This window comes from Schistocerca gregaria, chromosome 10 (assembly GCF_023897955.1).
Source record: "Schistocerca gregaria isolate iqSchGreg1 chromosome 10, iqSchGreg1.2, whole genome shotgun sequence".
In the NCBI taxonomy this organism is placed as follows: domain Eukaryota; kingdom Metazoa; phylum Arthropoda; class Insecta; order Orthoptera; family Acrididae; genus Schistocerca; species Schistocerca gregaria.
Window position 1 is genome coordinate 222,578,805 of NC_064929.1, and position 13,121 is coordinate 222,591,925.

Below are 13,121 nucleotides of genomic sequence, written 5' to 3' on the forward strand. Positions count from 1 at the left end.
TCAGGTGGGGTTTGCGTTTACGTCCTGAACTTAGTACGTTGTGAACGTGTGCCCCATCAAACTACTCTCGAAGCTGTGGCTGTCAGGATACGGATGACGCAGGCAGTAACTGTCTGCAACGTATATCTCCCTGCAGATGGTGCAGTAGCCCCGAATGTATTGTCTGCACTGTTTGATCGACCTCTAAAGCTTTCCTACTTTTGGTAGATTTTAACAACCGTAACCCCTCGTGGGGTAGCACCGTGCTTACTGGCCATGGCAGAGATGTCGAAATATTTACTGTCCCGACTCGACCTCTGCCTCTCGAATACTGGGGCCGCCACACATTTCGGTGTGGCTCGTGGTAGTTACGCGGCCGCTGATTTGTCAGTTTTCAGCCCGGGACTTCTCCCATCTGTCCACTGGAGAGCACAGGATGACCTGTGTGGTAGTGATCACTTTCCCACTTTTCTGTCGCTCCCCGGCACCTTGCCCACGGACGCCTACCCAGATGGGTTTTATAAACGAGGCACACTGAGTAGCCTACACCTCTGCTGTCACTGCTGAATCTCCCCCACGTGGTGCCACCGACGTTGTGATCGAGCGGGTCACTACGTCGATAATTTCTGCGACGGAAAATGTGATCCCTCGTTCTGTACGGTGCCTCCGGCAAACGACGTTCCCTCGGCAGTCACCGAAAGTCACCGATTCGATTAAAGTGTGTCGGCGAGGTCTACAGCGACATAAGTGGCACACTTCCCGAGAGCACCTAATCGCCTTTAAGAGGCTCCGTCCCCACTTTTGCCTGCTTATAAAACATTGGAAACGAGTATGTCGGTAGAATTATGTGCCGACTATTGGGTGCCGTATGTCACCTTCCCAAGTCTGGACGAAGAGCAGACATCTTTTTGGGTACCAGACTCCAACAGGTGTCTCTGGCATTAACATCAGCGGTGTGCTGTCTACCGACGCAAATGCGATTGCCCAGCACTGTGCTCGAGCCTCTTTGTCAGAGAACTACCCCCCGGCCTTTCACACCCTCAAACGGCGGATGGAAAGGAAAGTCCTCCCCTTTAATACACGCCACAGTGAACCCTATAATGCCCCATTTACAGAGTGTGAGCTCCGCAGCGCTCTTGTGGCACAGTGCCCCGACAGCTCCTGGGGTGGGGCGAATCCGCAGTTAGACGATTAACCGTCTCTCGTCTGACTAAGAGCGATATCTCCTCGACATCTTCGACCGGACCTGGTGCGATGGCGTTTTTCCGTCGCAATGGTGGGAGAGCACCGTCATTCCGGTTCTAAAACCTGGTAAAAATCTGCTCAGTGTGGATAGCTATTGGCCCGTCGGTCTCTCCGATGTTCTCGGTAAGCTGCCGGAACGTACGGTATGTCAGCGGTCCGGTTGGGTCCTCGAGTCACGTGGCCTACTGGCTCCATTTTGGGGCAGCTTCCCCTAGGGTCAATCTACCACTAATAATTTTGTGTCCCTAGAGTCTGCCAACGAACAGCCTTTTCCAGATGCCAACACGTGGTTGCCATCGTGTAAGACACGACCTGGCGACATCGTACCCTCGCTACATTCTACGACTGGGATCTCCAAAACTTCCTGTCGCCCTGTACTTTCCGTGTCCGATTAGGTGCCTCCCCCCGTATTCGGGAGAACGGCGCACCGCAGGGCTCCGTATTGAGTCTCTGTCTATTTTTAGTTGCAGTCATTCACAGCCTAGTAGCAGCTGTAGGGGTGTCGGTCTTCCCTTCTCTGTACACAGATTGCTTCTGCATTTCATATTGCTCCTGTAGTACTGGTGTTGCTGAGCTGTGCCTACAGGGAGCCATCCACGAGGCGCAGTGATGGGCCCACGGCTTGCAGTTTTCAGCCGCAGAGTCGCAAGTCTACTCGAGGTCCATTCACGTGCACCTCGGCCGAAGCTTCGTCCGGACCTTCTGCGTGGCCCTGAGGACTCCGTTAACCCTGCCACTCTCCGCTGCCATTTCCTCTGTATTCTTGACGTGTTCCGGGGCTCTGAAGTCGTTAACACTGATGGCCTGAAGGCTGATGGTGGTGTTGGCTATGCCTGTGTCCACAGAGCCCGTATTTTACAGCATTCCTTGGCTGCTGGCTCCGTTCTGTCTTATGCCGCAAGGTTTTTGGCTTTGGGAGACGGAGGGGCGGAACAGTATGCACAATAAACTGCGTGCCATTAAGGAGACTGCGAATGCGCAGAAGCCTTCCCTGCGGCTTCTTGCAGAGAATCGGTTGTCCTCTGTCAGCTCCGCATTGGTCGTACGTGGCTCACACCTGGTTACCTCCTGTGTCGTGAGGGCCCACCTCGGTGTCGCTGTGGCTCCCAAATGACAGTCGTGGCTAGGATCTTCGTATTCAGAAGTACTCGTTCAGTGTGGCGATGTTACTCGGGAGTGTACTCGATAGCTTTACTCTGACATATTGGTGTCACGTCATCTGCATTCTGAAGTTTTAGTGTCACCTGTGGACAACAAATTATAACGGAATGGGAGCCAGGACTAATACTTGAAGTAACCTTTTGTTCGTGGTGTTCCATGTGCCAGCTTTTCTATTACAGAATACTGAAATATAAAATCAACGAAATTCCAGTCTAGACTGCAACGGTTATTTTATTAAAATGACCCGTTTGAGCCTAGTCTTAGGCCATCTTCAGAACAGCACCATCAACTGAAGCTGACGATGTCCAGAACAGACCCAGTTGCTGAAACTGCTACAGTTTCAGAGACTGAGGTCTACTGACAGTTGTGGACATCGTCAACTTCAGTTGACGGTGATGTTCTGAAGATGGCGTAAGATTAGGCTGAACCGTTCGTGATCTAGACTGTTTTTTCACTGATCAGTGCACACACTGCTGGAGAGTGAAAATCTCGTTCTGATTTTACATAGTTTAAAAGATTGCTGTATCCCGTGAAGGTTACAAAAAAATTTGAAACTGAAATATGTCAGTCAGAGAACACATTGTCAAGTAAACGTGCTGGCTTCCGATGTGGAATTGCTTTGACAATCTTCAGCATCGGTCCTTACCTCTACCGTGTGTCCTGACCTGCATTTGGGGCCTCAGAAGCTGCAATTACAGTTTCAGTAGACGGGTAAATTTTAGCACTTGACTGCAACAACTCCATTATTTCTGAAACCCCCTGTTTGAATGGCATTATTTTATCAGTGGCTTCTCGGATGCAATTGAGAATTAGCCTGTACAGTAATTTACGTGTCGTGCAGAGTAGGGAGGCAGGTCGATAGATGCCCCAATCTCTTCCTCATTTGTCCAATTTTGAGCCTGCCGTTACTTCACTCTGTTTGCATTCCTGTTTGCACAAACGTACACTGTCGACAAAAGACGTCCGACCGAAATTACTTTGAAATAATTTTGCCGAATGTGAATAACTTGGCTCGAGCTGTGTTAGGTACCGGTGTACTGCCTATCAGTGACTTGAGCAGGAAATCCAATTTCGACTCCTGGTCCAGCATAAATTTTCACACGGCACTAATAGATACTACATCTGCGCTTACCACAGCCGAAGCCACGTTATTCACATTTTGCATATTTATTTTGAAGTACTTTAGGTTTCTTAACCATCTCGGTTAGCTTTCAAGCTCGCAAATATTTTACAGAGAATTCTATGAGCCGTCTCATTCAGTGATCAACAGGGGTCCAAATATGCTGCACCGACTCCAGGAACTTTATTGCTCTTCAGAGTCCTCAGAGATAAAATGAGATAAGACATCTGAGAGTTGTGTGTGTATTAAGAGTGGGGTTCCAAACATTGTCTCTCTCCATGTTGTTGCTTCTTCACATCTCATTTATGTGCCTTATCCAGTTTTGCTTTTGAAACTTTTATAAGTCTAGTGTGTGTGTCTTCCTGGAATTTGTGGCTCTCTACTTAGTTTTCATAGAAGGTTCCAGGCTTTACAACTGAAATGCATAAAATTTAGTCCACCTGTGGTCTTGTGCTATGTATCTGTTCTGTTTTTATTGGGATCCTTCAAGGGAACTTCAGCTGTTATGTCACCGTGTAGCAACAATAACACTCCACGTATTAGTTTTATTTAATTGCAACCGTTTTCGGTGATGCAGTCGGGCTCTTAGACACGTACAAAAATTGTATCAGTATTACACTATTAGTGGCTCACTATTACACTACACACTGCTTTTGGGAGTCCTTATCTGTTTTGCATTTTGCCTTAACTGGCAAAGTGAGTGGATCGTCGTAAGCCACATGTAATGTACGAGGTCTGTTCAAAAAATTCTGGAACTTTGTCCGCAAAATTTTTCTGCACTTACCTTGTACTTATTATGCAAGTCTCCTTAGAAATACTCTCCTCCGCAGTAGATACACCACTCCGGATGCCATTTCCACTTCCGGGAGGAGTCTCGATACGCTTGTCGACGGATCGCGCAAAGTGCCGTCTGAGAATTTCCTTTTACCTTGTCTGCTGTTGCAAATCTTCATCCTTTTGATGGGGTTTTCTGCTTTGGACATAAAACGAGTCCGCAGGGCCTCCTTCTGGGGAGTACAGAAGATGAAGCGATTCAGTGGTTCGTTTTTTGTGCAGTAGTCACGCACCAACAGGGGTGAAAGTGCAGGTGTGTTATCGTGATGCGAGAACTGTGAAGTATCTTGCCACATTTTGGGCCATTTCCTTCTCACGTTTTTTGGCAGGCATTGCAGCACGTCTCGATAGTACGATCGATTAACACTTCGTCTGTGTGGCATAAATTCGTCAGTTTGGCTTTGACATTTGACCTGACGAGCTGTTTTCAGTCTCGGAGAACCTTTCGTGACCCGTTGTAGAGATCGAACTTCGGTCTCGACATTATAACCGTAGACCCACTTCTCGTTACTAGTTACGATTCTCTTAAGAAATGTCTGTTCTCATTTGTATGATCCAAAAGCTGTTCCGAGCTTACAAGGTGAATGTCTTTCGGGTCTCGACTCGTGAGCCGTGGGATGGACTCGGCGGCAACTCGATCCGTTCCGAGATGCTGTGTTGGGATTTCACAACAGTTTTTTCCATATTCCCGATACGAGCACTGTCGGTAGACGTCGAAGGGCTAACGAGAGTCACCTTTAACTTCCGTCTGGCCATTGTTAAACCTTGTGAGCCATTTGTAACACTGAGTATGGCTTAAGCACTTTAACTGTAGGCTTCCTAAGTCATTCGGTGTATCACTGTAAAAACTTTCTCGAGTTTCACGCAAAATTTAAAGCAGACACTTCGCTCCTCTAACTCTGGCATTTTGAAATTCGCGATCTGTGCGACGTGACGCTTTACTCAATACGGCACCATACAATAACTAACAGACGTGAGACAGTGAAACCCTGGCAGTTACACATTTAACACAGGCGTGTGCAGGGATGCCATACGCATTTCACTCTGACGTATAATTGGCACAAAATTATTTATTATTCCGGAATTTTTTGAACGGGCCTTGTATATTACAACATATATTTTATATAATTTTTATGGGGATATATTTTTACTGTTAGATTCAATTTTAAGCTACTTTACTATACATACTCAGTTTTTGTTTATATCCCACCCCGCATTTATTTGCAACATTGTCCCCAGAGCTGATTGTATCCCTTCGGTTCCGAGTCGATTGTGTGACGTGCTAGGCTGTGACTTCTCGGACTTGCCCATTTGGTCGAGAACTGTAGGGTTCCCTTAAATAGGTCACGTGTGCACTACGCACCAGAGGCTGCTATTCGGATAGCCATCTGCGTGTGTGGGATGCACACGAGGGTGTTTTAGATTAGGCGACTCTCCGTCCGATCTGCATAATAACAGCTTTAGGAAACCCAGAAGCATCAGTGTATGGTGGAAAGAAAAGCCTCCCACAGGTAATAGTATTGATTTCCTAAGGGCAAACTGCCGAATCATTCACAACAGAGTGCCAGAGTTTGAAGCACTAGTGAAAAGCAATGAAGTTCACATAATACTAGGTACGGGAAGCTGGTTGAAACCTGAGGTTGATAACAGTGAGATTTTTGGGAAGAATTTTAGTTTATATTGAAATGATAGGCAAATGGAAATGGTGTATTTGTCGCAGTAGACAAGAAACGTAAATCCACTGAGGTAGAAACTAAAGTTACATGTTATATTGGTTGGGCAAGACACAGTATTGACGGTGGGCATAAAATGATTATTTGATCCTTCTATTGCTCACCAGACATCGTCTCGTGATGTGAACGAAAACTTCAGAGAAAACCTCAGTTCACTTGTACGTATCTTCCCCAAGTGTTGCCCGTTTGTTTTATTTGCCGAGTGTCTTTTTAATTAGACTCGGTGCCAGTTCCCGTGCCTTGCTGACGTCACAGCCGCAGTCTCGGTTGACGTGTCCGTCCCTGGTAAGAAATTCGATAGCCCACTTGACGGTGCTGTCCCAGTATTTAGATGTCTGTGCCGAGACCCCAGTATTTCGGTAGTCCGTTTACCGACTTTCGGATGAACAGTGCTCTGTGACCGCCGACTTGTCGGGGCACCTAAGTCGAGTGTGCCTCTGGTGTTCTCGGCAACGATCTTCGACGGTGCTTACTGTCTGTCCAATATAAGTCTGACACGGAATCTGGTATATGCTGGTCTTCTGCAAACCGTGATTGTCTTTAATACTTCCTAATAACGGTTGTGTTCTATCGGGTGGACTAAAGACAGTCCACGCTCGGCGTTTCCTCAATATTCGTCCTATTTTCCCCGCATCTCCTAGTTGAAGAAGGTGGAAGTGTGTACAATTCTACTTTTGCCGAACACTCGCTTCTGCTCCGATGTGCACTGCGGAAACTAGAAGACTTTTGAGTTCTTGCATAAGGAAGTTAAAGGCTGCAGAGTAGATTTATGTAAGAAGTGGAATTTTTTAAGCATTTCATCTATAAAGATGGTTGTATTTTAAATGAACAGGTGCAACTTAAAAACACAGATTTCTTGGTAGTTTCAGGGCCTAATTTTTGACATTTAGGAATTGGGCTTTTAGTCGTACAGATGATAATGGAAATGTCATTTTCCTTTCTACCTACTTGTTTGGTACTACTACCACCTCCAGTAACACATCAGTAATGTAAATGCTTCAATTTATAGATATTTACTTATTCTTACTGTATATAAAATAACCCAGTGGTCTTTACTACAGACCACACATTATGTAATTCTCCATTTCTTACTGACACTTTTTTTTGTATTTTTACTACAATTATCCCTAATATTTTACTTACTCTACCCCCACCCCTTCCCATCTGTACCTAAGTATTCCTTCCTCCTCCCTCTTGCTTTCTCACAAATAACATACTTTAAGATATTTTACAATGGTTTCTGTAATTCATCGTTATTTAAAGAAAAGTTTTGGGTGAAAACCTAGCAAAATGCTCTTTGTTGGGTCTTTGCATTATCATAAGGTCACTAAATCCCTTGATTCAAGGTTATAGTTTTAATATATGAATTGTTTTAAGCTATTTTAGTGTTATTATTTCGCTCACTCTTGCGCGCGCGCCCACACACACACACACACACACACACACACACACACACACCACATGCATTTGAGTAGTGCCACCTCACTTCTGGAACTCTCCTTAACCGAAGAGACATTTTACTAGTTACATTTGTGAGGGACTAATGATGATCAGTGTGCTTTGTACAGTTTTACTATTATGAAGGTGAATTTTATTTTTCATTGTTGCTTTATGTCTACAATTTTAATGTACCTCCACAACATTATGTAACCAGTAAGTGTTAAAGATCAGGTGCGAGAAATGAGTCGACCGTGGAAGCATACCGCTGAGATATTACTGTTAAAAAGGAAGGGCCGATTGTGCGCGTTGAAGAGACGTAACACCACACTGTGACTTTCTGGCCTTGTAAGGGCCATCGACGAAGTTCAGGAGGATTTCCTTTGCACCAGGAATGGCAGTTTCGCTTGTCGACATAACTGTTGAGATGAAAATGAGCCTCGTCACTCGTCCACAGCAAATTTAAGGAGCCTTCGTTGTCCTTAATTGAATCAGTGGTTTTGAAAAGGGCAGTAGTCCACAAGAAGCAATTTTTGGGAAATAAATTAAAACTTTTTTTTAATTTTTTGATTTATATTTTTTAAAGAATTTTTCATTAATGTATATATTTAACATCTATTGTGAACCTAAATTCAAGAGATTATCTTTTTTGTTTTCACAAAAAAAGGTTTAAAGTAAATGGACTTATGCCCTTTTCAAAAACAGAGGAATAATTTGAATAATAGCATTTTCCAAGAAAATGTCTTTTTATTTAATGTTGAATTTGAGTAAATTAACATTGTATCAAAAATCATTACTTATTTGGATTATCAATAAAAAGTAATAAAATATGTGCATTTTAAGGTTGTATTTTTATATTCAGTCATTGTTAAGTTCTTCATCTTGTCGCCATTCACATATTTCTTCATAAAAGGGGAGATGCTTCTGAGGAATGTACTTTACCAACTTTTTAATACCTTCAACTTTCTTATGGTTGATTGGGCACTTGTTATGGTAAGCCTCCTCTGTTGGTAAGCAAATGTTTCCTGCCTTAGCCAGAGTAAAGTGGTGTACTTTTAACCCATCAATACGTTCATAAACTTTTAACACACCAAGACTATATTTTGCACACTGGAACGTGAAATACTTTGATATATCAAAATCAATTATGTCATTTTTTGACACCCTGTTTCCCAAAGATGCAGTCAACTTGATTGTCTTTTTGTAAAATTTTGCCTACCAACCTTTATAATCAGTACTGAACAATTTTTCTTGCAGTACGCTGGTAAATTTACATTTTGAACTTGATTCACATACTTTCATTGCATACTCTGTAGGCGAGTACATACGATCACTCTGCTTTATATATATTTTAATTACACTGAAATTACAGTAACAAGGGAAGAAAGAGTGCCCCCGTGTAGAATAATATTGTACAGTTTTGTCGAATCTTCCTGTTGCAACCAGACTCGTCATATAACGTGTGACTGTGTGGTCTGAAAAATAAATCTGAAAAATAAATGAAACTCCTTGGCTCTGTCAGTTATGTTATTATATATGCAATGATTAAGAAGTGAGAACACTTCATTTGGTCCTTTTCTGCCCAAGCCCTCACAATATAAATGATGTACTGAGGTTCCCTTTTCACATCATGGATGCAAAACAAGTACATCCATAGTTGTCTCGTGTAAAATAGCTCTTGCATTGGAATGTACAGCAAGGGGAAATTCTGCATGTAATCAAAACAAATACGTGCGATGTAATCTCGTTCGCCAGAATTTGCCGTTACTTCCTTTATTTTGTTGTAGAACTTTTGTGATCCACACTTATGTACCAACAGCTGTGCGGCTGCCAACACACTTAGTGTTATCATTTAGAAAATTACTTTTAAGTTTTTGACTACACCCAGTCATCTGGAGGCAGAGAAAATCCCTGACCTCCGCTGGGAATCGAACCCGGGACCCCGTGTGCGGGAAGTAATAACGCTACCGCAATGCCACGAGTCCTTGTAATACTTCAAATAAAATGAATAAGTACCTTCATTGTCTGGATACTTTTTGCAAAAGAGTGCATGCATGATTTTTAGTTAGCTCAGCTTTCAAATACTTGATATTTTTATTTGCATGATGTGTTTCATTTCCTGGGAAAGAGGAAATATGCTCATTTAGTTTTACACAAACTGCTCCAGCTACAGCTTTGTTTCTATAGTTTTCTGATTTTCCTCAATTTTCTTCTGGAAATTCCCCTACATCCAGCAAGTTAACAAGTCTTGTCACTCTGTTTTCAGATACTCAATACAAACTGACGAACGCTTTTTTGCAAATAGAATGTCTGTTACCTGCAAGAGTAATGCTGTACAAAACATTGTGGAGTCTGGCCTTCGGTGTATCCTTCAGTGGCATTCGGTGATGAACGTCATATAAAGTCAGCTGGCCTCATAGGAAAATATGTTATTCTGTTTTAGTTTCAAATTCGTGAAAATTTTTCAAAATTGTTATCTTGTCCAGGTTACTGAATTTTACAAAACGCTTCGTACTGCATCTGAAATCAAACAAAAGCTACTAGTTTTGGCTTTAGTATTTTGTAATTGTTACCATCATAAATCTGTGGAAATATAAATTTTGTACTGTATGTTTTTAATTTATTTGCGCTTTAATACATGTGAGACTTTATTTATGTTATGTGCTTGAAGATTAATAATTACAGCAAAATTCATTGATCGATCCCAGTAAATAGAATCAGCCTATATTAAAATTTTGATATATTTATTTTATAGGTTTTAATTAGTGAAGATGAAGTGAATGAATGCCATGTGAAAATGTGATTTTTATTGTTCTGCTGATCATTATGTTGAAAGCTTATTTTGTATTATGTAACCTACATAATAGTTAGGTTAGAAACTTACCTTCAGTCGGGTCCTGTAGATCTGGCTGCAGTGACTTTCCCAGAATAGCTGACGTGTTCATTTCCCTTTACTTTACACTTTTTAATCTTATTCTATTGACATACTTCCGGGATTCGTTGTCAATTTTTGCATTTTTGAGATGATTCATTAGTATCACTGTCCGTGTCTGCATGCAAATCAACTATAAAACTACACTTAACCAGCTGCTCGAAGAGTTTACTAAAATGGTCACCAGATAGCAGCAATGTCGTTGTTTCGAAAGGGGCACGGGTCCAGGACTAATGCCCTTTTAAGAACATTTGAGAAACTCATTGCTTTCCCCTGCCTACGTTACGTATCGGACCGACGCTGTTTTCACGCAAAATGACAAATCTATGTCTACAGATAACGAATCCGAGCATAACTCAGTATAGCAAAAAATGTGACTTGTGCCCTTTTCAAAATAACCGATTCAATTTTAGTCAACCAGTTCGACAGACAATTGTTCACTTTTCGTAATCACTTTCATTTAACAGTCGCACATCCCGTACCTCGTTCAGTTGCAACATTAAATCGTTCCATAAAATTCTGTCCGCATCGTGACCAGACATTCCCATTACTGCCACAGCCACGATCGTCTCGCGGGACACTTCAGATTGTCGGTTACTACAGTTGCCGACAGTACGGGACCGTTCCGTCCGAGGTAGAAATGACGACGGTATTCCCGTCCGATGGCAGCCACACAGTCACCGTATTTGTGATGGACATTTGCGACAGCTGCACGTTGGGGACCTCCGTGCCATTCCACCTCGGCGAATGGTGTACCCACCTGATATGTATTACAAATGCTCTGATGCAAATAATGTCGTTCCAGTTTTGGAGACTAAATAAAACAGTATATTTTTCTGCTACGCCCTGTATATAAATTTATATGTAAAAATAACAACATTTACTGCTAACCCACCCATTTGTCGTATCGTTTCATAATAATTGTCACGCCCGACAGTTGTCAGCAGAGCGACAGTGCCGCATATCCTCATTTGTAATTGCAAATTCTCGTATTCGCTCTCCTTCCTGCGACGGTGTCGTCTCAGTTCGTATCCGACAACACACTGGAGTGATAAGTTTTCAGTTAAATGGGCCACGACGGTGACTGGCGAGCGGCTAATTAAGTATCAGTAAACAGAGTGGCGGGCTGTCGGAGGTAAAGTAGAGCTTCTGTCTGCGCAGGTGAGCTGCACCGCGGGAGCCCGGAGAGCTCGCCAGGGAGGTGGCCGAGGCTGTCGGCCCGGGCCGCCGACGCCGGCTCCGTGACACCTGCGCCCGCAACCGCCGCTGTCTCCGACCCGAACGAACTCTACCGGCAGGCGGGTGTGTGTGCGTAAAAACTTCCCTCACTGCTGTCTGAGTGGCAAAACTTTCTGGTTGTGAACTCCCTCGCTACGTGTATTTTAAGTATATGATGTCTCGTATACAATTTTTTTTACTAAATGCAATTTTTATGTTTCGAATAACCACAAGTACAGTTTTGAATAAAGATTTTATTGTTATATTGAAGCCTAATTTTGATAGAATTTACATTAGTATTAAGGCACTTACTTTAATGAAGAACTGACTTCCGATTGCCAATGATTTGTAGATCACCAATTGTCTTGTCTACAACCGAACTTCCACTTCAGTTGTCTAGTCACTTCTAGTATTCTCAAATATTTGTTCGACAAGACCGATTGTCTTTACAGCTCACTACTCCTATAGTCAAAGGTACTTCACTTTCACACTTTGACATTTATCTAGAGCGTAGAAATGATAACTGTTTACCGAGTATTGTAGTGGTGTAGAGTAAGTTGAGACAAGTAATTTGGTATAAATGACAGTGTAGGAAAACATAGGTCGTAGGTCACTACTTACCGTAAGGGAGACACGTTAAGTTGCGAACGGGCACAAGTAAAAGACACATTATTTTGTATATTACACGAATAGTTTTGCGTGTGCAGCAGCACGGCAGAAGAGCTCGGCAGTATTTGCAGCAAAGCTACACTTCGAGAATGAGGATCTCTGAGTTATCTAAATTTCATGAACATTTTAGTAACATTATTTCATCTCAAAATTAGTGAACAGTTCTGCATTTTTCATTTCAATCAGTTTGTTGAGATGGTTGCATTTCAGCTGGTGGAGACTCGTTAGTTAAATTCTTGCAGTTCACGTCATTGTTGTGGCCACGAAACTTGGTATAACTTTTGACATAAACTTTCAACTTTTATAAATCTGCAAATATCTTATACACATCCCACACCGTGTTTACTTCTCCGCTATCTGCAGTTCCGTTTCATAGCTCAGTCGGTAAGGCCACTGAAAGGTGAGGTCCCAGAATGGAAAACTACTTCTGCACACAGTTTATATCTGCCAGTTTAATACACTTATCATTGCTACAATTGAATTGTTTGAGTCGATAAAGCTCCGTCGGAGCAGCAGTCAGCAGTGGTCTGTCCCCTACGCAAAAGAAGAGATAAGAAAAATGTCTACAGCTACTGGGACGTATCGCTATTGCGCATTTTGAGTGAGATCCCATTTAAAAGCATTTCTGTAATGAACTGACGGTCATCTCGATACGGAGATCGACGAGTTCTGCGCCGGGTCGAGGAGTGGTTGTTCCTGCTCAGAAATACAGAGCCACAGTTCTCAGTTTTGTGAGAATGTGTGTCTCGATACACAGAGTTCTGAGCAACTGAAATGTCTAGGAACCTTATAC

The 13,121-nt window shown here is 42.8% G+C and overlaps 1 protein-coding gene across 4 annotated transcripts in view; it reads left to right on the forward strand.

Moving 5' to 3' along the window:
• The window catches only part of LOC126293555 (plectin-like), a 210,774-nt gene that overhangs the window by 35,764 nt on the left and 161,889 nt on the right, over nucleotides 1-13,121 (forward strand). For 2 of the 4 annotated variants that reach the window (XM_049986828.1, XM_049986830.1), the window contains exon 4: nucleotides 11,603-11,749. The exons of 1 other annotated variant lie outside the window; for it this stretch is intronic. In XM_049986828.1, the coding sequence (XP_049842785.1) occupies nucleotides 11,603-11,749 (147 nt within the window). The remainder of the gene's footprint in view (nucleotides 1-11,602; nucleotides 11,750-13,121) is intronic. One more of the 4 variants, XM_049986829.1, reaches the window with a different exon arrangement.